Source organism: Vidua macroura, chromosome 3 (genome assembly GCF_024509145.1).
Source record: "Vidua macroura isolate BioBank_ID:100142 chromosome 3, ASM2450914v1, whole genome shotgun sequence".
NCBI lineage: Eukaryota > Metazoa > Chordata > Aves > Passeriformes > Viduidae > Vidua > Vidua macroura.
In genome coordinates, this window is record NC_071573.1 from 15,376,711 (window position 1) to 15,402,788 (window position 26,078).

The 26,078-nt window shown below is 41.8% G+C and overlaps 1 protein-coding gene across 1 annotated transcript; it reads left to right on the top strand.

Moving 5' to 3' along the window:
• Nucleotides 1-310: 310 nt before the first annotated feature.
• On the top strand, nt 311-25,713 carry SRD5A2 (steroid 5 alpha-reductase 2). The gene is made up of 5 exons (XM_053973676.1): nt 311-600; nt 20,739-20,902; nt 22,689-22,790; nt 23,728-23,878; nt 24,414-25,713. The coding sequence occupies exons 1-5, from the start codon at nt 317-319 to the stop codon at nt 24,478-24,480; spliced, it is 768 nt and encodes a 255-aa protein (XP_053829651.1). The 5' UTR covers nt 311-316; the 3' UTR covers nt 24,481-25,713.
• The last annotated feature ends 365 nt before the right edge of the window (nt 25,714-26,078 follow it).

Here is a 26,078-nt window from a genome sequence, read left to right on the forward strand (position 1 = left end):
GAGGGACAGGGAATTGCTACCCTCCGGGTGGGATGGATGGTGGGGATGGAGGGGGACAGCTCCCCTTCGGGCGGAGCAGGAGAGAAGGATGGAGGGGGACAGCTCCCCTCTAGATGGGACGGGAGGGAGGGACGGAGAGGGTCAGCTCCCTTCCGGGCGGGTCGGGGCGCCTCGCCCGCTCCAGCACGAGGGGCTGCGCCCTGTGACGAGCCCGGGCGCTGGGAGGCAGCGCTGCGGGGCGGGGTGACGGCCGCGGCTCTAATAAGGCCGGGGCTGGCTCTGGCCGAGGGCTGTTTGCCCCCGCCCACCCCCGAGCATGCAGTGCGTCCCCGGGCTAGTGCTGGCGCTGAGCTCGCTGCTGGGCGCCCTGGCGCTGCTGCAGCTCTCGCTGCACCTGCGGGTGCCGTCCCGCTACGGGAAGCACGAGGAGCGGCTGTGCCGGCCGCGGGGCCGGCTGCCGGCGCGCTGCGCCTGGTTCCTGCAGGAGCTGCCCTCCTTCCTGGTGCCCGCGCTGCTGCTGGCGCTGCGCAGCCCGCCCCGCCTCGAGCCGCTCGGCTGCCGCCTCCTCTGCTGCCTCTTCTGCTGGCACTACTTCTACAGGTACCGCCGCCGGGCACGGCTCCCTGCCGCCTCGTCTCGGGAAACCAAACCAAGGGAAGCTGCGGGATCGGGCGCAGCCGGAGCCGGGCGGGCGGTGCGGCCGAGGCAGGTCCTGGCTGCAGCATCGTTCCGTCCCGAGTCCGGCTGGCCATCCGCGCCCCGGACTCCGCTGGAAGCGTAGGGACCGGCCGGGTGGGCATCTCTGCCCCGGTCCGGCCGCCGGGGAAAGGAGCAGGTGGTGCTCGGGTGCTTGAAGCAGGGGAGAGGATGGATGCTTTGAACTGTTCTCTTAGGGGGAGAAAAAAAAAAAAAAGAAAGAAAGAAAAAAATAAAAAAGAAAAAAAAATGTTTCGCTAAGTTGAAGCAAAGGTTTGGATAAAACTCATCCAAACATTTTGTAAAGGTACATAGGAAGCGCTTGTTGCGGGCAGGAGAAGCGCCGCGTGTGCGGCGCCGGGAGCAGCGGCGGCCGCCGAACGCAGAGCCGTGGGAATACGCGCGAGGATGGCCGAGAGCAAACCCACGGAGCGCCGGGAGCGCACGGCTCTGCCCTCCGCGCGGGGCGAGCACAGGCGCTGCGGGCGTGCGGTGCCACGGCACCAAAGTTGGTTCTCTATGCTCGATTCGTCATTCCCGCTCCACTACCGAAGTACCAATTTATGTTGGGTTTTTTTTTTTCCTTTTCGTATATTTTCTTTTTAGAAACCTGGTCTCGTCAGAGTCAACGAATGCTGTAACTGTAATTAATTCTGTATTTACTGATCAGGAGCTCAATAAATAGTAGAGTTTCTATCTAGTGTTGGTGATAACTTTGAAGAGACATAGCTCTACAATTGTCACCCAGTTCTGCAGTCAGTGGGACTTGGTTCTGGAGAATATCACCAGAATCCATCTTCTGCTCCACTTCCATTTTCTGTGGAGTTCTTTGATGAGAAAGTTGAATTTTGGTTATCTGTTTATGGAAAAAAAAATGGCTTTTATTCACAAGTGGCAATTGCATGTGAAAATGTTATGCCATTATGTAGTAAAGAGCAATGTAACTTCTGAGGCAAAACTTTGACTTGATTTGCCATTTTCCACCATCACTCCTATATCTGTTTTTTTAGTTTGCTTCATAGAAATAGAAAATATTCCTGTAATATTTGGTCAGAAATTATTATTTGCTACTCAACCAAAATCAATATATTGAAAATCCAATATCTCTACAGATAGTTTAGGGATAGAAACTCAAGGCTGTTCTGGAGAAATTTAAAACACAGAATGGTTTACGATGCTAACACTATTTTAGACATGTATTTGTTATCACTCCCATTGTCTTTATTGCAGGAGTCAGCTGGCGGACAAACCCATAACATATTTGGCTTCCAGAAAGCTAGATGTATTGATTATATGTAGTTATACAGAATTTAGTTTAATGCATTCTGTTATCAAGAACTTCTGATTGTTTGAGAAACACAACTATCAATGAACACTACTAGACAACTGAAAGAAATGTTACCCTACCAGTATGCATACAGCTATTGACTCTGTGACTTCTTTCCCAAATTTACTGCTGGACTCATGCAAAATCACTTTGTTTCCTTACGTTTTATTTCCCAGACAGTCCGGGGATCTTCTTGTCTGTTGCTGGAATATACTTATTCTCCTGTAAAAGTAAAAGCCCTCACTTAACCAAGTCTGTATAAAACTTTTCTTTCTAATACAGCATGTTATTCCAATATTATTCTCACAGGCTGCAGCCCCTTTTCACACAAGCCATTCTGACATTCTGCTGAATCAATTAATATTTGAAATGTTGTATTAAATATCAATACTCTGCCGTTGTGTAAAAGAGCAGCAAAATCACAAAATATAAGTTTTTCTTGGTTTTGCCCGACGATACTATAATACAGGCAGGTTCTTTGAGGGATCCTTGGTAGAATGACCTATGGCCACATGGTTTATGATTACAGCCTTCTTGATAACATGAAAGTTTTAACAATCAGCACAGATAATTGTTATCTACAATTTCTAGCAGGTAGGATAATTTGTTGTTACAGAGATTTTTTTAGACTGTAGCATATCTTACAGTTAAAAAGAATTTCTGCAGCTTTCTTCTTTTCCTGACTTTTTTGCTACCTTGACTTTTTAGTCCTTGGACCCTCTGCAGGCTGGGTCAAATTCTTAGCAATCAGTAAGTGACACAATAACTGTAATCTGGATTAAGCCTTTAACTAAAATAATGGGATTTACTCAGTCCTTGGAGGAAGACAACAGCAATGGAGGAGACATCCCTGATCACTGGGCATTCACAGGTTTTGTCATTCAGAATCAGCTCCAGTCTAAGCCCACCTGCAGCTCCTGGATTTTCTAGGTAGTACCTCATGGGAAATTAGGCTTCCCTGTTCCATGCTGAGTGCCACCACATCCTGGTGACAGTGCTGGTGGGCAAGCTGTCTTATTGCAGAGATGAAAAAGGGATGGAAAGAAGTGCACTTACATATTATGTGCACTTTCATATTATGGCTGTTTGCCTATAAAATGATGCTGAATAAATCATATTACCAAGGGCTACTGGTGACACTGCATTAGAATGTTCGATTGCCATACAGTGTTTGAAAAGAGGTTCAGTAATTTGACATAACAGTCAGGATCTAGTTTGAATTTTTTTTGTGTGTGTGTTTTTTTTTTTTTGTTTTTTTTTTTTTTTTTTTTTTGGTTTTTTTTTTTTTGTTTTTTTTTTGTTGTTGTTGTTGTTGGTTTTTTTTGTTTTGTTTTGTTTTTTTGGTTTTTTTTTGTTTTCTTTTCTTTTTTCATTTTATTATCTTTACTTGGAATAATCTAACAAGAGTTTTAAATACTTTTGTGATTAAACTTCACTGCAACGATAATGAGTAAAGCATTAAATCAATCAATAATAAAATTGCATTTACCTAATGGGTGTAACCTACTGCATTTTCTGACTTTAAAATTTTGAAATTAATAAAGGTGTTCCACTCTTAATTATAAAGGTATTTTTGTTAATCCACTCCTACTTTTAGTACTGATCATCTGGTATCTGTACTTAAGCATTCCTCTGTGTTTGTATGAAACAGTTTCTTTGTACATAGTTGCATAATTAGTGACTTCTTTCTCTCCACAGGGGAGCTTTTATAATTCCTAATCTTGTCTCACCTACTATAGCAAACATACATGAGGAAGGGAAGTTTTCATTAGAGGTATGCTCAGAAGGACATTATAGTCCGTAATGGAGAAACACAGACTTTCAAAAGACTGCTGTGATTAGCTATTCTACCTTCCTTTATGTTCTAGCCAGCTGTGTTGCCCCAGTAGCTTCTTTTAGACTGAAGTACATATTTCAGTGTAACTTCAAGTCTAGACCTGAAAACTCCTGAAAATGAAAAATCCATAATTTTTTAAATGGAAAAATCCAGTGTTTTCTTTGGTAGTGTTATCTTCTGAATTCTTTTACCCTTACTTAAACATGTCTAAAATGTCTTGCCTAAATTTGAGTGGTCTTGATTTTTCTCCTAGTGGGCCTTGTTCCTTCTATCCACCCTGTGCTAATTTAAAGCACTCCCTAGTGTCCTTCAGTATTCTCTTACCATGATATCACTTACACGGTACTGGATCGTGTTTTAATTTGCTTGTTACAGAGCTGTCAAGTCCTCTGTCAGCATGCGTTTGATCCAGATAATATAGGAGCACACGATCATATTTCTGGTGCATTAATTACCACACATGATGTGGTATTTATGCTGAATTTATGGGCTTGTTGTGGATTTATGCCAGATATAGGGGAACAGACATTACCTGATCTGACATGGAGTTAGAGTAGTGCAGACACATGATACTTCATCCGACATGAAGTTGGTCAGGATAAAATTACCTTTTCATAAATTTAGGAACAGGTTTAAGCCACCATGGTTAACTTATCCTGCTTTTGGACATGTTGTCAAATAGTTACAATATTTTTTTATTTGAACTGAAGTACTGTAGACTAGATTTATAATATCATTGAACCACAGCAGACCCTCAATGCAAGACTTTTTTTCCCCTCTCAGTCCTCAGATAATTTCTGTGGCTTTTCTTCCCTCTCCTTTTCTTCTATATCCATTTTAAAATGAAGACATCAGTGTGTGATATATAATACAGTGCCAGAGTTGTAGCAGCATGCCTAGAGAGAACATTACTGCCCTGTTCCCCCATCCTACTCTGATGTTTACAGACTGGAAGAGCGCTTTTCTGTTTGGAGTCATAGAGGCACATCCTATGTTTCCGGGCTACTTAGAACACTCTGGAGCTGGTGTAACCTGGATTGTAACCAAGGTTACAATCTATCTCTCCTTAGGAGTGGTTTTCATTTATATCACTTTATTTCCTTCATTTTAAAAGAACTTTTTTATATGGGCACACTGCTTAGAAATGCTGTCCTGCCCACATTTTTATTCACTGCTTGTCTAGAATTTGTGCCATGAGCAGCTTAATCAGTGGTAATTTTGTATTTATTGTCAGGCTCTTGAGGAATATGCTGGAGCCTTGAAGGGACCCCCCTAATACTGGTCTGGAGACTGGGTTAACGCTGCTGGTGCCTCATTGACAAGGACTTCAGAGGACCTCTCTGCTTGCCTGCAGGAGTCCTGTGAGCCCGTTCTGGCAGGTGCTATGCCCCATCCAGCCCACTGCTGACAGAGAAAGGAGATGGTCACCTGGGTACTGACTGCTGGCCAGAGAGCCAGCCTTCCCCTAGTGCTGCCCAGAACAGAGTGGATTCTGGATTTCTGCCTGAGTGGATTCAAGAGGGAGGTGGATGGAGCCAGGAGACCTCCCCTCCATCCTGCCTTGTCCAGCGGTCCGTGGTGAACCGTGACAGCAGAACGCTTTCTGCCTTTGCCACCGCTAGGCAGCAGCCTCTCTCTTTGTGGCTTTCAGGAAGGGATGAAGGCAGACTGCTGCTGCTGCTGCTGCTGCTGAGGGGAGGAGAAGGAAGGGAGGAATCCCAGCCCCGGCCTCTTTGGCTGCTCTCCTTAGTTAGCCAGCTCTTTGTGTCTCAACGTGCACTTTATTAGCACATGGCGTGAGTTTCATCAAATTCAAATCTGAGTTTTCACGTCTGTTTTCAGTCAGCTCATAGCATCTTCACTTTCACAGGGTAGGTTCTGTGGTTGCAGGGGCCTCCAAAAGTGATGGGGTGGGAAGGCAGAGAAAAGGAAGAAGAAAGTGAGAAAAGAAGTGACTGCCAAGTCTGCCATCTGTATATGCAATCTCTGTGGAAAGCTGGTCATGAGCTGAAAATGATGAGTGGTGTAAGATGTTCGTACAGGAACACTTCTTGTGATAAATGACTTACAAAGTATTTTACTTTGAAACATAGTTTGTAATATGTAATATGTAATACCCCTTTCCTGCTGGAGGGGCTGTGCTGGGAATGCCAGCAGAAGCCCTCAGGTGGCGAGGAGAAACCCGTTTGCTGCCTTTCCATTTTGCAGTCCAGCTTCAAAAGCCAAAGATGGGAAACATAACATGAGGCAATGAGAGGAAACATTTGCAATCCAATCCCGTATAAATCTTAATGCTGCATTTCTCTTGCCAGTGAGGAAGACAGAGTGGTGAGGGAGCAGAGGCGATGCCACCGTGCGCAGTGGCAGCAGGTCCCACTGACTTATAAAGATAATCCTGAAGACAGAGGTGTAAAAGACAGGGTGCTGCATCTGCCCCTTCTGTGCCACCCTTAATAGCTGGGGCACAAGCAATTTAAAGAGGCATTTCAGTTTCAAAGACCACCTAGAATTACATTTACTTATTTATTTTCTTCTCTTGAAACTTTGTTTTCAATTAAGTCAAGTCTTTGTTTTCTATTTTACTCTGTTAATATATTAACAAACCAAACTGCTGTTTTCATTTCTGGAGTGCACTGAAGTGAATCTGAGAGACATTAAGTAAGGCTGCTCTTTGAGATGCAGCTGGATCCCCAGGCTCCTCTGACTGGAGGTGACCCATTTGGTGCACCTGTAGTTGATTTTCTACAAATTGATATATTTCTAAAGAAATCAGGAAATGCAGAATTTTGTGGCAAGAGAATGAGAAATGAGGAGCATTTGAAAACTGCATCCTCACATAAGTTTTTAACACTTGTCTTGGCCAGTTTCCCTCTCTCTGGTACTAAGCTGAGAGGAGAAAGAAAAAGGCTCTTGCTCTCCCCTGGCTCTGCAGAATGCAGTGCCTGCCTGTACTGCCTGGTTGGTCAGGCAGGTGCTATGGACACATCTGGACTGGTCCTTTTTTCAAGTAGGAATACATACTTGTGATCAGTAAGAAAAGCAGCTCAAGCCTCCAGAGAAATGCTGGAGGATGGAGGCTCCAAAGTTGTTTATAAATTAATTTGCTCATAATTTTTAGAGGTATTCTGTATTTGTTAATACAGAGTTTTAGTTATGCTTTTTGAAACATGAAGTGGATAAACAGAAATTAGATTAAGTTTGAAGGATATTAATATATTTAAGTGGTAACCTCCTTGCTAGTACTGAATATTACCAGACCAGATAATAACCACCAGGTCCAATAGATCTAATCCAGAGATTATTTTTTCCCCCACAGAAATAGTTATTTTATCCTTTGATCTTAGAAAGTTAACATTATTAAGTGTCAATAACTAAAGACATTTCTATTGTTGGCCACTTGAAACCTTTATAATTAATCTCCCAATACACAATCTGCAGGTATTTGACAAGTAACAAATCCTGTTCTCTTTTCCTTCATCTTGATGCTTTGGAATAGACCCTGACCAGATTCCTTTTGGCCTTCATCAGCTACACAGTAGCACATTTGCATCCTCTCTCCTGCTGTTTGGCCTTGGCAGTAATTCTAGATCTGTCAGCAATATCCCTAACAGAGACTGGCCATTTGCTCTGCCTCTTCTATGTATTCCTTGCTCCCCAGGCACCCCAGTGCATTACAGTAATGCTAATATATAATCTCTTCTCTTCCATGAAAAGACTGGATTTATTGCTGGTTTTTTTCCAGGCTCCTCAAATTAATGTATTAATAGCCAACAAAAGCATCTCTTGGTCTGCTTTGCCTCAGAATTGTAAAATGCTCATGTACCCAGTACTGGTGTGGAGTTTGCTTCCTTGCAGTCTTCTCTAGCATTATGAAATACCTTCCTAATTTTGTTCTCAAAACAGAATACTGTCTGCTTGCCTTCCTAACAATTAGCACAAAATATCCTATCTATACACTCCTTTTCCAATGGAAAGTGGGCTAACATTACAGAAACCTATTGGTTTTGCCCAGCCCAAATTGTACCCATGTGATTTTTCCTTTTGTCTCTTGGTCTGGAAGATTTTCTGCAGAGATAACTTAAGACTTTTTTCTTTCTTCACTTTTCAATACAACATGCCTCTTAGGAGTATCTTTATATCAGATGCTAATTCACTTGTGCTGTTTTGTTATTACCAGGCAGCTTTAAGTGCACTAAAGGAGTATTCATGCCTGCTCTGAGACCTCACTGTTGCTGTTAATTGCAAAATGACTCGGTGGGTGTCAGTCCAGCTGCTCTGCAGTGAACTATCCAAACTGCAGTTCCAGGGCAGACACCTGAGTCCCAGCCACCAGGACATCACCAAGGCACAGGAAGGTTGCTCTGATCTCACCTGTGTGAGGCTTGAGCCCACCGAGGAACTTAAAGCACTTGCTACCCTGTGAGGTTAAATCCTGAGAGGACAATAACAATCTGAGCTCCAAACCTCATTAGGCTTTGGTAAGAATGGCAAGGATCTGGTAAAGGTCTGGATTTGCATCACCACATTCCCAGTGTTGATATCAGAAAAGCAGAGTTATAAAGGGTTATACTAAAACAGAGAGAGAAAAAAAAATATATACAGGAGTTTCTGTAAATGTTTTTACTTGAAAATAGTAATGTTTTTATCAAAGAAGAAAATTATTTGTTTTAATCATGAGATGCCTGCAGTATTCCCTTATTTGGGCTACTCTTTTAAGTAGGAAATAAAAACCAAGAGAAAAGTGTTAAGGTCCATTCCATATGCCCAGTGGGAAATTTGTGATGCATCTTGCTCCTTCAAGATCCACAAATCTGATTTTTTTTTTTTTTAATTATTTCTTATCATAGTAGAGGCAGCCATTAAGGAGGAGGTCAGACTTTCATACTAAGCCAATAAATATTGTTTAACAAAAGGACACACTTTAATACACACTTTAATACACACTTCGTGTACTCAAAAGCCTGTATAATTAGGTAATTTGCCAGTTTTATGGAGTTCCGCTAAGAAAAATAAAATAGTGAAACAACCTCCTAGTAGTATGGTTATAAATCAGTGTCCGTCCCAGACATTGCATATTTCCCTTGGTGTAAGTTATATTCTTGGTATCTCCTTCAAAATTAATTTTGGTCAAGAAGGGTTATGATAAAGAAATACTTTCAAACTTAAATTAAGAGACAATTCTTAATTTATACATCTCACAAGTGTTCTTCTCTGTCCAGATATTGATTTAAATGTGGCAGGTGAATTGATCAGTAGGGTGATCCTTACTGAATTTGGTCAAATCATTAAATTCATGTACATCTACACCCATTTAAATGTAAGAGCTGTGTTACTCTTTGCTGACCACTCAGCTGACATTCTAATTATTTTTGCAACATCTCATTGTTACAACAATAGCAATGGGATTATTCTGTTATAAAACAAAAAAAACCCAAACAAACAAACAAAAAAAACAACCAATTAAAACTGAGTTAAAATATTCCATGTAGGGAAATGGGAAAAGGCAACTCCTAAAAAGAAAAAATAGTAAATTTTTCTGCAGGTCCAAAGTTATTTTAAGAACCAGCTAAATTCTATCTAGCTGTGAGCTTTTGAAGCACCAGTTGCTACTGTATTAAAACCTAAGGATGGGCAGAAAGTTTCACCATTCCTAGGAAGGTGTATCCAAATGTGACCTTCAACAACAATGAAAAAAGATCCTGTTTGAAGGAAGCTGAGTTTGACTTCCTCCTTACTAACTACCCTTTATAAACACATAATAGAGTAACATCCACTGTCAGCTTTACCATTTTCCTTACAACAGTGCTAGAGTTCACCAATTTAATCCAACACCTGCCATGCTGGGAGACTGCCTCCCAGAAATGGCTCTGGAAAATGCCACCTTATCAAGGCTGTCTTCAGAGAGATGTGTTGTCTGCTAGAGAAAGAGGGTTTGCCTATGGGAGATGCTAAGGAACAGATCAGTTCCCAGGCTGATCTGCTTTGCTGAAGCAGATCCTGAGGCAGGGTGATGACCTGCAGCTCTTTGACACACTGGTAAAGATGGGCTGGGTGACTTTACCTAGATCAAGGAGCCTTGGCTTTGTAGGAATAATGCCATCATTCAGGGTGGGCAGGAAGGCTACAGAGAGCTCTGAATAAGTTAGCTGTGCTACCCAAAGAAGTATAGTCACGTTAGCATGGTCTCCTGTTAGAGATGCACATGCCAATACCTCCAGACAGTGTGGTCCTGAGCAAACCTTCCAGTGACTCCTGTCACACATCTGGGGTAGGACAATGCATGGACCTCTATTAAACTTCTGCTGCTCCTGAGAGCAGGAGAGGAAGAAATGTTGAGAAATTACAGAGAGGAAGAGAATTACTTACATTATGCTGTTGCGGGTTTTTTGCCTGTTTGCTTCTCTTTAGAACCTTTTTTTAAAAAAAAGAACTATTAAAGCATTCACATTTTAAAACTTGGCCCAGATTAAGGTTACTAAAGTGAGACATGTCTTTGACTCTTCCTAGGGAAAGCAATTTAAACTTGGCAGAGTTGTCTGAGAAGTGTATTTGTATCTGTTCAAACATAAAGGTCGTCAGCTAACGTTTTTAGAGTCTGTTCCTCTGGTTCATCTCAGGCTCTAAGGACCTGAGATGGTCCTTATAGGACCACAGCACACAAGCCTGCAATCCAGCCAAGTACGCTCTAGGCTGGCACTGTAGGGACAGAGCAAGGCTTTTCTGGCTGCTGGGATAATCAACAGGGAAGAAGTAGTCTCCCAACTAGAGTTCTGGAACATGGATTAGGAAAAATACAACATGTCTTGAATGCAGAGAAATAAAAACCATTGTGAGGTTTACAGTCAGGGCTACAAGGTGGGAAGAGACAGAAATGTCAGCTGAAAGAGCACAGGAAGGGACAAGTAGGAGAGTTGTTAACAACAGCTAGGGCGGTAGTGGGGCAGGAGTAAGACAAAATGGGAAGGAAAAGGTCATGATGTGAGAGGGTAATATCCAGGTGTCAGGAGATGATGCTGACATTGCGCTGAGTGATTCACTCAGCAGCTCTCAGTGTTAGGTAATCTTTTGACATATTTTGGGAGGAAACAGAGACGATTGTGACTCAGAATCAGCCCATGGCAATTTTGCCTTAGGAAGAAAAAAGAGACTTCTAAGTCCTCTGATTATTTTAATGTAAGCACAAACTCAGGATCTGACCTGGCCACTTCAAATTTTGTTCCTCTCTATGTGTATGTACTGCCTCGAGTGCCGTGAGATCAGAGAGGTTCAGTATGTTGGCTGAATATAATTTGACCAAGATTTAATGTTGAATAAGGATAGTTACCAATTGTCTGTCTTCCTTTGGTCATTTCTCAGGCCCACACAGGCAATTTATGGAAAATAATGGCACTTTATCTGGTAAGTGCAGTTGTAAGAGCACAGTTCTGTGCATTTTGTGCCAGTTTTTATGTAGATGCATCCTTCTGTTCTGCTCACGATCTCAACCTCTGTGAACTCTTAGAACTCTGCTCCAGTGGAGCGGAGAACTTTTTGAAGTGCACAGCATAGTGTCTGATTAAGTTACTCTGGCATGTATTTCACACTTTTGGCAGACCCCCACAGTTTAGCAATGGGAAGAAAGTGATCTGTTTTCATAAATATCAAGTAGTTATTTCTGAAGAAGAAAAGAGGGAGATATCTTTGGCTGGCTAAGGCTTTGACACACTATTGCTTAGATAAAACAACAAATATTCTCATAACCTCTAAGTACTGTTGCCCTTTAGATACTATCAATAGTAGAGGCAATCATGAAGCACTGTGAGATCTGCACATTTGTCATCACCACAATCCATCTTGAACTTTAATCCCCATACAAGTCATCCTGTCCTCCAATCCCCATGAAAGTACAAATCTGGACCAAGTTTAATTAGGGTTTCAACTGTGATAGCTGGCCTGGTGCTGAGTCCACCAGAGCCTCTCTCTGACTAAAACAGCACTATGTTCCCATTCCCAGGCAGTTCCTGGCCACATACAGTCCTCAAATTTTCTTCTCATTCCTGGTGGATATTTGTCTAGTCTGTCCTTAACAATTGCTGCTTATTGAGATTCCTAGTATGTTCCAATGTTTCACTATCTTCCCCTAATAGCCAAGCTGCATTTTCTATACACCTGTTCAGGCCTGTTGCTTCTTACTGTGTTCCCAGCAGACAAGGAGAATGCTTGACTCCTTTCTTCTTTGCAGGAGCTTTTTATACAGTTGCAGATTGTTATGATGTCTTCCACTGGTTTTCTCTTACTTATTTTAAAGAGCCCTGAGTCCTTCTGTCTTTCCTCACATCGCACTTCCTAGACTACAGCTGTTTGTCTTTGGGCTGCTTCCACTTTGTCTTTTATAGAGAGCTGGACAGAGTATCATTTAAGTTCCCACTTAAATGGAGTTCCTAGCGCCATGCAAAGGGGAAAGATTACCTCAGGTGTCTCCAACAACATGCCCATTCTCACAACACATTTTAACATTTCTTTTTCACAATAGCTTGACCTCACTGGCTTATGCTCAGTTTGCCACCTACCAGCATGCCCTCTCCTGTCCAGCCCTTTCTTCAGCTTGTCTTTTACATTTGGTCTTAATTAAGTGTAGTATTTTGCCATTGTCTTTATTGAATTAAATAAGCTGTTTTAAAACTATCAAACAAATATTTCCAGACTATTCTAGACTCTGGTCTTCATTCTTGGTGTGCTCAGCATCTCTCAAAGCCATGTCAGCCACAAACATTGCAAGTATTTTTTCCCCAGAGGCATGATATTAATGAAAAAACTCCTGAGTAGTACCAGAAGAGTCTTTTGCACAACCTCCCTCAAAAGATGTTTCTAGTTTGATAGTAAACAATTGTGAACTATTCCTTGATATAATTTTTCAATCAGTTTTGCTGCCACTTAACATCCTCTAAACCAGGGAGCTCCAAGCTACTTAAAAGGTTGACATGTGATACAGTAAAAAATCTAAGGTCAAGACACAGGACATAGTCTGTTCCTACCATCCCTTTCCTATAATATATCCAATTTATGTCAATTCCTTCACTCAACAAATCTACTTCATGACTAAGTTACATATGGAAATGAGTCCTGCCCCTGCTGTTACAGATACACAGGACTCTGAGTCAAAGAGGCTGTTACAAGTATTACTGCTCAGACAAGAAGTCGATCAGGCTGCACATTCTGCACTCCACTGACTTGGCTGTGTTGTGTCTAAGGACAAACTGCCAGTTTGTAGGGGATGGTACTGATTTCAGCAGGGATCTATACAGGGGACATATTCCCTTTGCTCTGTTAGCTCCACTTCACCTCCTTTGGCTATGAAAGAGAAAAGTACTTTTTAAAAAAATCCCCATCTTTCTGATGAATATGCCAAATTTGACAAGTGGTGGTGAGAAAGATATTAATATCTGGTTCATCTGGCTCTTGTTTCAGTTGCCTTTGGTTAAGGGCAGTCAATTCATTCTTCCCTTTGTTTAGTTCAGCTCTCATTTTGATCTCCTTTCCACAATACAAAGATAGAAAAAAAGTGGCTGGGTAATTGCAAATGAAAATAAAATAAGATTTTAAATTAAGAATATTTCAAAGCTATTTGATGTTTATACCGAAATATAAACATTTAAGAAACAAATATGCTGGTATAAATGTATACTGAGTGTAATTTGCTGATGGATTGTGACTTGCTGAGGCAGCTTGGTAGTGCACCAAACCAGCATTATCTTCAGAAATAATGGAAGAAAACCAAGAGGAGTAATGAAGTAATTTATAAACAAAATTGCAAAACACTTTTGAAACCTGGCCACTGTTACAGTGAATTTAGAAGAGCAAAAAAATTTTGCCTTGGAGTCAAGCCTACACAATTCTTCTCTACTAATTAAAACCAAATACCCTTTTTAAGGTCTTATTCCTTTCCTTTTTCCTAATTTGTTTTCCAAACACTTATATTTTATTAAATATAGCACATTTAATAATATCTGTATGCAATGTGAAGAGGACTAAGCTTTATCTATAAACTGTATTTATCCTTCTTACTTTGCTAAATGCACAGCATGCTAACAATTTATATCAATCAATGAGGCATTACTGACTAGTTCCAGCTGGTCACAATGACTAGTTCAGGTGGTTACAATGTTGGAACTGAGTATTACATAGCTCAGATTCCTTAAATTTATCCAAGGTTAAATGCATCATGGGTTTTTTTTCTTCAGTGATTGACAATGATACAGAAGCACCATTTTTAGCCTTTCCCATCAGATACTCATGCTTTTGAAATTATTTTTTCCTATAACCCCCCTTCATTCGAAGGCAGTTGTAAGAAATGAAGCTTTTCTGACCTGTCACCAAGGTTTAGACCTGTTTTTAGCTCTGTGACCACAAGTCAAGTGCAGTTGCTGGTTCCTTTGACTGTTCTGAAAGTGCTGTTATCCATGGTGTCAGCCTTCCTGGCACAGCAAGTACCACTCTGGAGCTTTACTCAAAAATGCTGGTGTTAAGCAACTGCTAATCTATTCTAAGGAGTTTATCATCTTTGAGATGTTCAGTTTGTATAAAATGTTAGATGAGTCATGAGACATTATGAAACCCTGAAGGTATCATGCTGGATTAGAGCAGAGGTCCTTCACAGTCAGCACTCTGTCTTGGCAGAAGCCAGCGTCAGATCATTCAAAACAAAATGCAGTAAATGGTGGTCAATTGTCCTCAGCAGCTGCTACCTTCTGCCTCTCTTCAATGGAATATAATTTATCCCCTGAAATATAAGAATTAATATTAATTCCAAATCTTTGTCTTCTCTTTATTAAAGAATCTGCTTTTGTCTGTAATTTCTGATTATTCTCCCTCTCCCAGTACTCTTTACTTCATTGTTTTTTCTATATTACATTTAACAGAAATCTCCTTGCATTCAACAAACTAACTTCCTTTCAGTATCAGGACAACTGTTGGTCACAGCTATTCAGCTCTCCCAAATAAGTTATTTTCTACTATTGTGTGTAATTTCATATCTGAAATAAATTTATTCTTATTAATCTTCAGTACATGTTCAGCAGTCCCCATGATTCAGTATGGCAGTCTCTTACAAGTCTCTTCTCATTTTCCCGCTGAATCCTACTGTGTTTCTGATGTCTTTGCATTAAATCAGTGCTGCCCAGACTTTCTTTTCCCATTGCCTTGCTTCTCAGGAACTCCTTGAAGCCCAGTTATGGTGCCATGTGTCTCAGGGTTTCCTCAGTCCTTCTCCCATCCCTTGATCAGATGTGTGCCTCTATCTCTTGCCCAAGAAAGGTGAGTCTGCTCCTGCCAGAAGTCTTCATCAGCCCTGGACCTGACACTAAGAGACCACAAAGAAAGACTGTCCCTACAATTACAGGCTTCAGGTTGGATTAATCTTGGAAATGAACCACAAACATCCCAAGCATAGTAGATTGACCCATTTTTTTTAGATAGACTCCTCAGAAATTAACCTGATATGGCAGGTTTAGTATTGTTTTATAAAGCTGAAGCATAAGATTTTAAATCATATATCTATCTTTCTTATTCCTTAAATTATAGCCATCAAAATTTGTCCAAAGATCTTTGGAGGAACATGGAAGTAGGGTATTTTGCATATGGAAAAATATTGCTGTCTTGGAAAAGAGAGTTCATTCTAACTTTGTTTTTGTCATCACTAGATAGATCAATCTGTATGATTAAAATAAAAAAGGTAGCTCTCTTGCTCCCCTCACTGACTCTGTTCAATGATTAAAGATGAGCTTGCAAACTGGGCCACAGTCCAGGAAGCGATTGCAGTTACCTGATGGTTTCACATTGTCCCAGTGATGCAGGAATGAGGAACATTCCTGCCCCAGTCAGGAAATGTGCCCTGCAGCTGGGATCACCCAGTGGCACTCACAGCCACTGCACACCCCTTGCACTGGTGGGCTCCTCAGGCAGCTCTGGCTGGACATCAGCTCCAGAAAAAGAGCTCAGCTCCTGAATTTATGGCTTCCTTACATCAGGAGATGAGACACAGCTGCAGTACAGGAGATGAGGTGTGCTGTCTGTCTGTCCTGCAGTGGGTATTGCCAGAGGCTCGATGGGCAGTCCTTGATTCCTGCCTGCTGGCATTGCTGGTGTGTCACCTGGGTGCAGCCCAGATTTTGTTCCCAAGTCTGTGATAGAACATGTCTCACTGTGCAGACCCTAACAAAAGGGACATGGTCCACCCTGCACAGTACAAATAGCTGCTAATAACCTACTTTTCATCTAAATATTCCTGGCTGATGATGTTCTCAGTCTGTTGCAGAGTAAGTGGAGAAGGGAAGGGTAAAGTATCTCAGGGTTTGAGGAGAGGAATATGACAGGTGAGGAGTTTCTACCTGCATTGTGATGCTGGGGCATCTGTAGATATCATGATGAAGGAGGGTTAAAATGCTTAATTTCACTTTTGAAAGTATTTTGGAGTATTTTCTTTTACTTTCCTTTTAAACAGATAGTAAATTAGCCTGCTGCTTGGAATTGAACATTTACCCATCACATTTGTTTTAACCCGGTCTGGGATAACTGAAAATTTTTAATTTGCCATAGGAAAATTAGGTGCCAGATTGTGTCCTGGCACCTATAAATATCCAATATATACATATAAATATCCAATGAGAATTAGTGTAACACAACTCAAAACTAGTAAAAGTTTAAAATTACCTCAGAGTGCCTTTAAGCTCAGAAAGTATGTGCAGACTAATCAGCAGCAGATGTCTTTGGGACATCTAATTTGGCATCCATAACTCTCCAGAATAATTAGAGGCTTTGTGTAAGGCATCACAGCCACCCCAAATAGAAGTCCATCATATTTGTGAACAACTTGAGCCTTTGTCCAAGTGGTCAGGTATGCTAAGGGTGCCAGCAGCTCCCTAGTAATGTGATTCCAGTGACAACCTATGGTGTTAATTGTTGGTGCAAATAGAACTGCTCTGTGTAATCTCCCCAGGTTTGGACACCAATCTTGTCAATCTGTGCACAAGAAAGACTGAAAGTAAATCCATAGTTTGATAGCAGGCCAATCCTTTCACGTCTGTAGTTAGTTTAACACAAATCACAGGGGTTTTCTTATCACCTGAGATACATGTATTTGTACAAATAAGAAAATGAAAACAACCCCATAGAGAAGGAGGTGCAGCAGAGTCTAGAGACCTGTCCTCTACTTAGAGAGGTCTTTGTTTGAGAAGGTACCAGTAGAGTGGTGAGAACTGCAGACAGCGCCTCAGCAAGGAGTTTTCAAGGAGTGAGAAAAGGGGGTGCAACATGGGCCCTCGATGGAGCAGGGTGTCTCACCTACTGCATGAGCCCTGCAGAACCACACAACACCCGCCTGTCTGTGGAGTGTTTTCCAGTGTCAGCTCAGTGTGCACATGGGCTGGGAGGTCTCTGAGGGCATCACCCTCATGGGAGGGCCTGGCTGCCTGCCCTGACTTGAGCCACCAGCCCTCCCCACCTTTTGTATGTCTGGGTGGGACAAGCGAGGAGCCAGAGCAGGTGGAGCCCAGACCGTGGGGCAGTGGTTCTCAGGCACCGTTTGCCACGTTGGTTCATCCTCACCAGGCATTCAGGGCAGGCTCTGCCCCCCACAGTCCAAGGAGAACCAAAAAATTCCTGCAAGGACTCAGAGCATTCCTGGTCAGGAGAAGTCCATAACTCTCTTCTGGAAGCTGGCCAGGGTCACAGGGGATGGGCCAGGGCATTCAGACCGTGCCCCAGTATGAGTAGGACAAAGCTGGGTTATGGCCAGCACCTGCTTTCAAGGAGAAAGGCACCACATCAGCCCTGCCCACCTTGCAATCTTTCTGCTTCCTAGTCCTGTGTTCATCCTGGTTAGACCCAGAAGAAGGCCTGGTGGCAGAGGCATAGATGGGCAGACACAGCAGGACACAGGGCTGGTGGCCCACAGGCCTGGAGGGAGCCAGGTGTCCTCCATTCTTGGCACCCTTGACCCAGTTGCCCCAGGTGTGAAACACCTTGAGCTGTTACTGTCTGAAATGCTGCATCTAGGCCCTGGAGGGGAGAAAACACAGCAGGAGCATAAACATCTCTGACTGACAAGCTGTTGGAGGACTGAAAATCTACTCTTAGTGGATTCTGGTAACATTTGTGAAAAGATTTCCACCTTCTGTGGAAAGAAGAGCAAACCTATACTTTCCCTGGGTTTAGGTGAGAGTCTCTGGAGTTTTCAAGAAGCTGGACTAATACCTTTAAGATGAAATTTGATGCAATGTCAAATGATTTTCTCTTCAAAACATGTTCTTTTGGAAAATAAATGATGGGGAAGAAAATTAATAATGCATTATTCATTCATTTAAAAAGAAGCTGTTGGCAATGGTTTAGTCAGATGCAGTGCCTTTGGCTGGTAAAGATAATAAAGGAGTAATGAATTAGTCATCAATACTGCACCAAAAGTAAAAGGTCAAATTTGTCATTGGACTAAAACCAAAAGGCCAGATTTGTTCTGTTATTCTAAAATGGTGGTCTTCAGGCCTTTTTTTGATTTTCACACTGCAAAATAGTTCCAGCAGAGCTGCAGACTCTTCCATGGAATATTTTAAACTATTAAATGTCCCTGCTTTATCTCTGTTGCTTTTTCAAATCTCATCAGGAATAGTTTGTGCACCCTCAACTAGCCATGTAGTGCAATCTCATACAGAGAACTGAATCTGGCCTCTGGTTTAACAGACCCACGGAGATTTCCTTGGAGAATTTGTTCCACAACAAAGATTCTTGGATGAAATCCTGACTTGGATTGTCCAGACTGCTATGAGGCAGGATTACAGTGATGCCAGGATTTTAATACCTCAACAACTAAACAAAGCTGATGCCTCCTGGCTTCCCTGTCATTGTACTTTTACTTTGCATGCAGATACTTTCTGTCCTGTGTGCACTCCATGGCAGAGAGGTTTGTGGCCTCCTGTTACTCCAGGATAAATCACCTTTCAAGGGCTTATAACCTCTACAGCAATAGCAGCACCAGGAAGCAGCACAGAAACAATCAGTGTTTCTGGGACCTGAGAAACTTCTGTTTGCACCAGCTGTCAAAACCCAGAGACTCTTAAACCTGACTGGTTTAGGCAAAGGATAAAGCAGTGCCAATCCTACTTGAATCTGCTGTATAAATTCACCCCCTAAACTCATTTTATGTGGTTTATATCATTTCCTCTTCTATACAATTTGCTGTCTTCAAGCCTGCATTTGCAAGTTTCACACTTTTTCTCGTAACTGTTCAGGTCGAATTTGTCAATATGACTTCAACAGCAGATCAGAATGCTAAAATTGGCCTTGCCTACTCATAACTCCAACATCACATTCCCAAAGGACAAGATCAATAATAATTGGTAGCATTACTGCAAAGAGCGTTCTTTCCCATTCTGTAATAAATATGACAAATGTGATACCACTGTCTGAAGAATATTTTTCATACCTCTTACGTTTCTCTTTCTTTAAGAATATTTAGCACTTCTGCATCACAGCTGCCTTAATTGCTGGAAATCTGTCTTGCTTTGGAAAGCAGTGAATGCATTAACATGCTGCTGCTTGTACTCTGCTTACTCACTTCGAGACAGTATGATTTAATCTAAATTTATAATACTATGAGATTTTATGCCTCAGCTTGCTTAAGTTGACACTTGCAACATGGAATGTGAATTACTGATCAGCAATGCTTATATACTGGTATGATGAGCACCATCCAAAGCCCAAGAGGGCAAAAGAAAGAAATTCAGAGTGTAGATTTTTCCACTTACAGAACTTAATTGGCCAGGTAAGAAAATACTTACTAAAAATGAATATAACTTCTTTGTTTCACTCTTCCAGGGATGATATGGATTGCCTGAAGTGCCAAAGGGGATACTCCCACCTGGAGCAAACATATATATAAATTAAAACTATACAAGCACCAATTATTTGCTCACACAGATGTTAATGCTACTGTGAGCACAGCTGTTGTCTAAGAAAGCCCTAGGTGCTGTAGCTGCATGGAAATCTTGGTGTTCAGTATATTAAACTTAAGGCTGTAGCTCTTCTTATTTTAAACAAAATCTTGAAAGCATGGAGGGGAGGCAGGGACTGGAGGCAAAGCAGCTCCCCAGGCAGGGAAAAACGGTGCTCTGCCCCTACATGGAAGTGTCCAAGCAGAGCAGGAGAGAGCTGTTGTGCATTAGAGATGCATGGGGGTCTCTTTCTGAGTGAAGTGGGGGAGGCTGGGAAGGGAGATTACATTTTGGGCTGTATACTGCAGGGGTGAGAGAGCCAGAGGGGTCTCAACACTGCCTTCAAGCCCATCTGCCACCATGGGTTAAAGCCCTCAGGGATCAGGAATGTCTTCTCCATAACAAAGCTCCTCCACAATGCTCCATGCTCATGGCATAGTAGTCCTTGTTTGGAGAATCACTATCGAAGTTGGTGCTGCCCTTCACAAACATCACTGATGTCTGAACATCATGTCCCCATGTCCCTCCACAGCAACCAATTTTTGCTTGGCCCACTGGAGCATTAAATCAAGTCTTGAAATGAAAATGCAGTTTGTGGGCACAAATTCCTCATTTTCACCAACAAGCACAGAGAAAGGTACAGAGACATTCTCAAAGCATCAGTGAATCTGGATGAGCTTTCTAACTTCCCACCTTGGGTGCAGTGATGAAGGACCAGAAAAAGATGTGTATCTGTAGGATTTCATGTTCCAAATAAATTACTGATCTTATATTGTTGCAGTTCTTTTCAAATTTTTTGTCTTTATTGACCTTTTTTCTACTTTGTGCTTTGTTCAAGTTTTTCTCCCTACAGCATAGAAATTGCAAATACAATGTTATCATGAGCAATGTGCTGACTTTTTTTTCTTATCTACCTTAGGACATTTATTTACCCTTTCTTCACTAGAGGCAGACCTTTCCCACTGCAATTGCTTTTCTTTGGCATGTTATTCTGTATCTATAATGGCTTCCTCCAGGGGTACTACCTGATTTACTGCGCTGAATACCCAAACAATTGGTGCACGGACATCAGATTTACATCAGGTAATTACAGCTGCAGGATTCCCAAGATCTAATCTCCAAGCAATTTGTAAGCATTTTGAATTATGTCCTAATACTTCAGTGAACATGTGAGTCAAATCTGTTGTGATGGAAATCAGCATAAGACCTGTTTGTTGGCCCAGATAAAACAAGTAAATGTGCAATAACTTTTTTTTTTCTTTTCCTGCTAGGCAGCCACCTTTGAAGGTATATCATGTTATGTGTTAGTCTCAAATCACAAGCCTTGTTTTACTGACACCACTCCAGAGCCTCCTGCTGCTATGGGCCATGGAGATGCAATCTCAGGCCCCAGGTGCATGGGGGTGTGCCCTTGCTCACCCAGAAGCGTGCACCCAGCAGTGGCTGTGTGTGAGCGCAAGCTGTGGCTTTCTCTTCCCTGCCAGGGAGCTTTGCACTCGATGCAGCTATTCTGAGTGAGAGAGAAAAGCAGGGCAAAACCCCAGCATGAATGAGGCTTTAGGGACAAAGAGCTCTTTCTTCTCATGTAAGGCACAGGGGAAGATTACAGATCACGCACAGTCTGGTTGTATGTTAATAGGATTCCTTTATATTCCGTAACTTAATAGCCTAGCTGAATTTCACCCTGTAAAATCCCTCAGAGAATAACTGAACAAGAGTAGTGAGATGGCATTACAGATTTGCTACTGCACAGAGAGTGGTTTTAAATGTAAACATAGAAATGAGGATTAACATGGAGGTCTGAGGAAACGTTTTGGATATTACAAGTACAAACTAACCAGAGTACTCTCTGTACCATTTCAGACCGTGGATGCAAGTCCAGTCTTTTCACATAGCATCACATACTAAAAATTCTGGACATTGTGTAGTACGACCTCTCATATCCAACAAAGAAAACACCATATCACTTAATTTTCATGACAAATAAAGTATGTATTTAATGTTGAAAAAAAAAAAAAAAAGAAAAAATAAAATCAGCTTGAAATTAGCAGTACTTGAAATATTAAGGAAAAAACAAACAGTATATTCTTCCTCTACAGACTCTTACCAACTTTCTGTTGCTACTGGAAATGTGGAAGTTTTATCAGCATTTGTTTTTTTTATCTATACACTGTAGTGCACACACTATTTCTTTCCTTGCTTTCCCATCAGTGTCAGAGGTGGTTTTCTCAGTGTCCAATGTGTCACAAAATGAAGGGCGTGTCACCTGCAGACTTCCTCAATCAAATGCCTCTGGTTTTTCAGTTAAATGGAATCTGGTCAATGGATCACTCTGGCCAGATAATGTCAGCATCCTTCAGCAAGTACCTGCTTTCCATCCACGCCCAAAGCTCTGTTCAGGCAGCCTCAGTGGCAGTGGACTGAGAGGTGCTGAGATGTATGTTCCTTTCCCAGCTCCAGTGATGTGCTGGATAAGTTTGTGTCTCTGTGCTCCCCTTTCCTCAGCAGTTAAATGAGGGTATTGTCTACAGCTCAGTGCTTACTCTGCAGTCACGTGCACAGCTGTGGCTGGCTGTCATCAGCTGTGGTGGCCATGGGGTACTTCGTGTCCCCCCTTAAGTATTCAATAAATGGTGACTATGGTCACCTGGAAGTTCAGCTGAAAGTGCTCTGGTGTCACCAGTCACCTGTGCTTCTCCTGTTCTGCAGCCTTCTTGGTAGCAATGCATCTTTTGACTTGAAAAAGAGTCCACCCATCTCACATTATGACCCCTATGTGTCTGCTGCCAAGACAAACCTCACACATGAGCTTGAGTAGGGATATCTAGACAGAGCTGTCTTTCTAACCCATTTCTCGTTGGTTTCTTAGGCCTCCTCTTATTTCTGCTGGGAATGGGAATCAACATTCACAGTGATCTCCTGCTGCGCCAGCTGAGGAAACCTGGAGAAGTCACTTACAAGATTCCTCAAGGTATATTCTTATCCTCCCTTCCTTGAAGGAAATAGGGCAGCAGAATAAATAATATTTTCTGACTGAATTCACAGGAAAGTGACAATAATGGCAGAGAAGGTGATCTTGCACAGGTACTCGGTTCAGGTGCCCCCCAAGCTGCAGGGACTGGTGTGAGCTGGCTGCAGGCAGTCCAAGGAAAGCAGCAAGAGCACCTGGAAAACACAAACTGTGAGGAGAGATTTAGGAAACTGGCTGGTAATTCTAAGATTGAAGTGGACACAGGAAGACGATTTTAATTTTGCAAAAGGCAGCTGCAAAGAAGTAGTAGTAGACTTCTTACTGTGCAAAAAGTGGATTCAAAGTGTTAGCTTTAGGGGAAAATAATAACACCAAGGATGCAAGGTGCTGAATTGCCTTTCCAGGAAATGTCCAGCTCTGTAGAGCAACATGGATGGGGATCCAAAAATTTCTTGGGCTTGGTATTGACTCCTTCTGCTGGCTTATGGATGGTGATATGTCTCTTCCAGAGTTTCTCACCTCCAATATTTACCAGCCTCTTTTTAATGTTGCAAAAAACTGATATCCAGATTTTGCATTCCCCAAAGATAGTGAAGTTGCAAAATATTTTTAGGGCGTGAAAAGGATTGACTAATGCTAATTATTATAATTTAAATGTAATAATGGTCTTTCTTAAGCTATTTTCCAAATGAAAATAATTATTGTGAAAGTGCTGGAAACATCTGAGTCAGAATCCCCCTTGATTCTTGTATTTATACAAGAATTTCAAACAAGATCCCCCTTTGGCATGGCTCCATTGGCTTCAGGGAAATGCATTTAGGTTGCTGCCATGGGCTGAATAAGAAAGGGTACATATTCTGCTGCTGACTTCATGTGAAAGAACCTTCCATGTGCAGGAGATGACTGTAAAAATTAGATATTTTGTCTGTTGCTGCAGGAGGACTTTTCACCTACATTTCTGGAGCCAACTACTTTGGAGAAATTGTGGAATGGTTTGGTTTTGCCATTGCAACCTGGTCCCTACCAGCCTTCGCCTTTGCCTTTTTCACTCTTTGCTGCATTGGTCCACGTGCTTATCACCATCACAGGTATCAAACTGTTCCTTGCCATAATCTGCTACTTCCCCTTGGAATGCAGTTTGCAAAATGCCAGGGAGGACCAGAGCCAGGATTTGGGATAAAACTGAAATCTAATGCCATGTGCAGGAGGTGTATTGGCTTATTTGTGTAAGGCAGGCAGTCAGCTGGAGCCTCTGGCTTGACAGTCTTTTAATCTGATGTGAGCTGCATCACTGCTTCCACCCTGCTAAAGCCTCTCCTCACTGAGCCTCATAAATGTCAGTTTTCCTAAGGCTTCCCTTGCAACCTCTGCAGTCCTTTGGAGTAGATATGCTCTGAATTTCTAAAATTTCTACTTTAGGCCTGTTAGAACCTTAACACTACTATCAGTTAATTAAATAACTGGTGTAAATAGTTTCTGAGCTGCTCTTTTGCAGAGTAAAACACTGAGATAACAAAGAAAGGCAGCTTGGAGCAGTTTTAAGGTTCCTCAGCTGATCTGTATTGAAACTGTGCAGTTTCCCTCTATGTATGCAGGCTCACTGTCTTGCTTATTTTCTTTCAGGTACTATCTCAAGACATTTACGGACTATCCAAAATCAAGAAAAGCCTTGATTCCTTTTGTTTTTTAATGATTGAAATATGGACTCTTTGTTTTTATAGGATTTTTTTTTTCCAATTCCTAATTTTAACGCTAGGTCTGACTAGAATTAATTATATAGACAATATCCCAGGATTGTAACAGACAAGAAGGTAATTTGGAATGGAAGTTCTTGTTTTAATTAGAGGGGAAATTGCAGATAGCCGTGGGCAAAAGGACTCCCCAAAAAAACATATTTGCTTCTCAGTGTAGTTCTAGCTATGGAAAATAAATATGTACCTTCATTCATTCATATCAGAAAAAAAAAACATTGGCTAAATATTGTTGCAGAAAAGTAAAAAGTAAGCCCATTACTTTGGAGAAAGTCTTCAGCAGCCACTCCAATTTATAGCACTTTTGCAACTGCTCCTTCCTGCCTCCACGCTGCAGCACACGTGCCCTCGCTCTGCTGGCAGTGCCCTATGTGTTGCCACACTTTAAACCGGGGGGGGGGGGGGGTCTCATTTACCCCAAAAAATTACTCAGCCCATTATTTTTCATCTAAAAGCTATCTTAACTCCCAGAAACACAATGTAACAAGAGGGAACTTGTGCTGGCACAAGGCTGGGAGCAGTTTGCCATGGCACAGAATTGAGGTGAGGTACACGGAGATGGAAGCTGGCACTCACAAGCACAATGTCTGTGTTCCTTCCTTAAGTGTTACTTTCCTCACTGTCAGATGATTAATCTTCAGCCATCAGGGTTTGTTTTTTAAATGTACTATGTTATAGCAATTGCAGCTCCATTAGCATTTCTTTTCTCTTGCAAATCCAATCTTTTTTTCAGAATAAAAATTTTTCCACTCATTTGTTGCTCATAAAAAGATTTGAAATGGTGATGTATGACAAAAATTACAACAAATAAAAAGCTCTGTGTTGAAGAAAATGTTCTCTGACACTGGCAGTACATTTTGTCTACGGAGAATATTTTCAGATACTCTTATTAGGAAATGATGCAGAGATATTATTGAATTTTTACAAACAGACAGAATACCTCTTCCTAATTTCAGGGTAGTTAGGAATTTTCCAAAAAATGTCATTAACCCCAATAGGAAGAGATGTCCCCTTGGATACTGATAGTTTTAGTTATTCTTTAGAGCATAAAATCCTGCTAAGAATTATGCTGAGTAGCTGACAAGAAGAAGACCAGACTGCACATGTGAAACTTACTACCTGCTGTTGGAGTAACCTGATTGATTGTATACAGTTTCCTCCAAAACACAATAAAATTTATGTGAAACTCAGAGCTGTGTTAGCCTATAATTTACTGTTTGCAGAAACAAGTCTTTGTGACATTGCTTACCAAGTTCTGCTCAAACCAGCTTCCTCCTTCTGGACAAACCCTCCTTTCTTTGCTCATATTATCAATCTTCTTCACTACCAGAGCAGAGCAGCCAGCTGAGGCTGCACTGTACAGTCCCTCTACAGCCCACAGGAGAGCCATGTGCAGGCAAAGGTAAGGGAGGGAGAAAATAAGATGCAAGTAAAGTTGTGGTTGCATGGTATAAGAGTTTCTACATTAGCACCACAAACGTGTTTTCCTTTGGTTATCTTATTTAAAGCAAGGCTGGAGGCAATGAGGATACCAGGT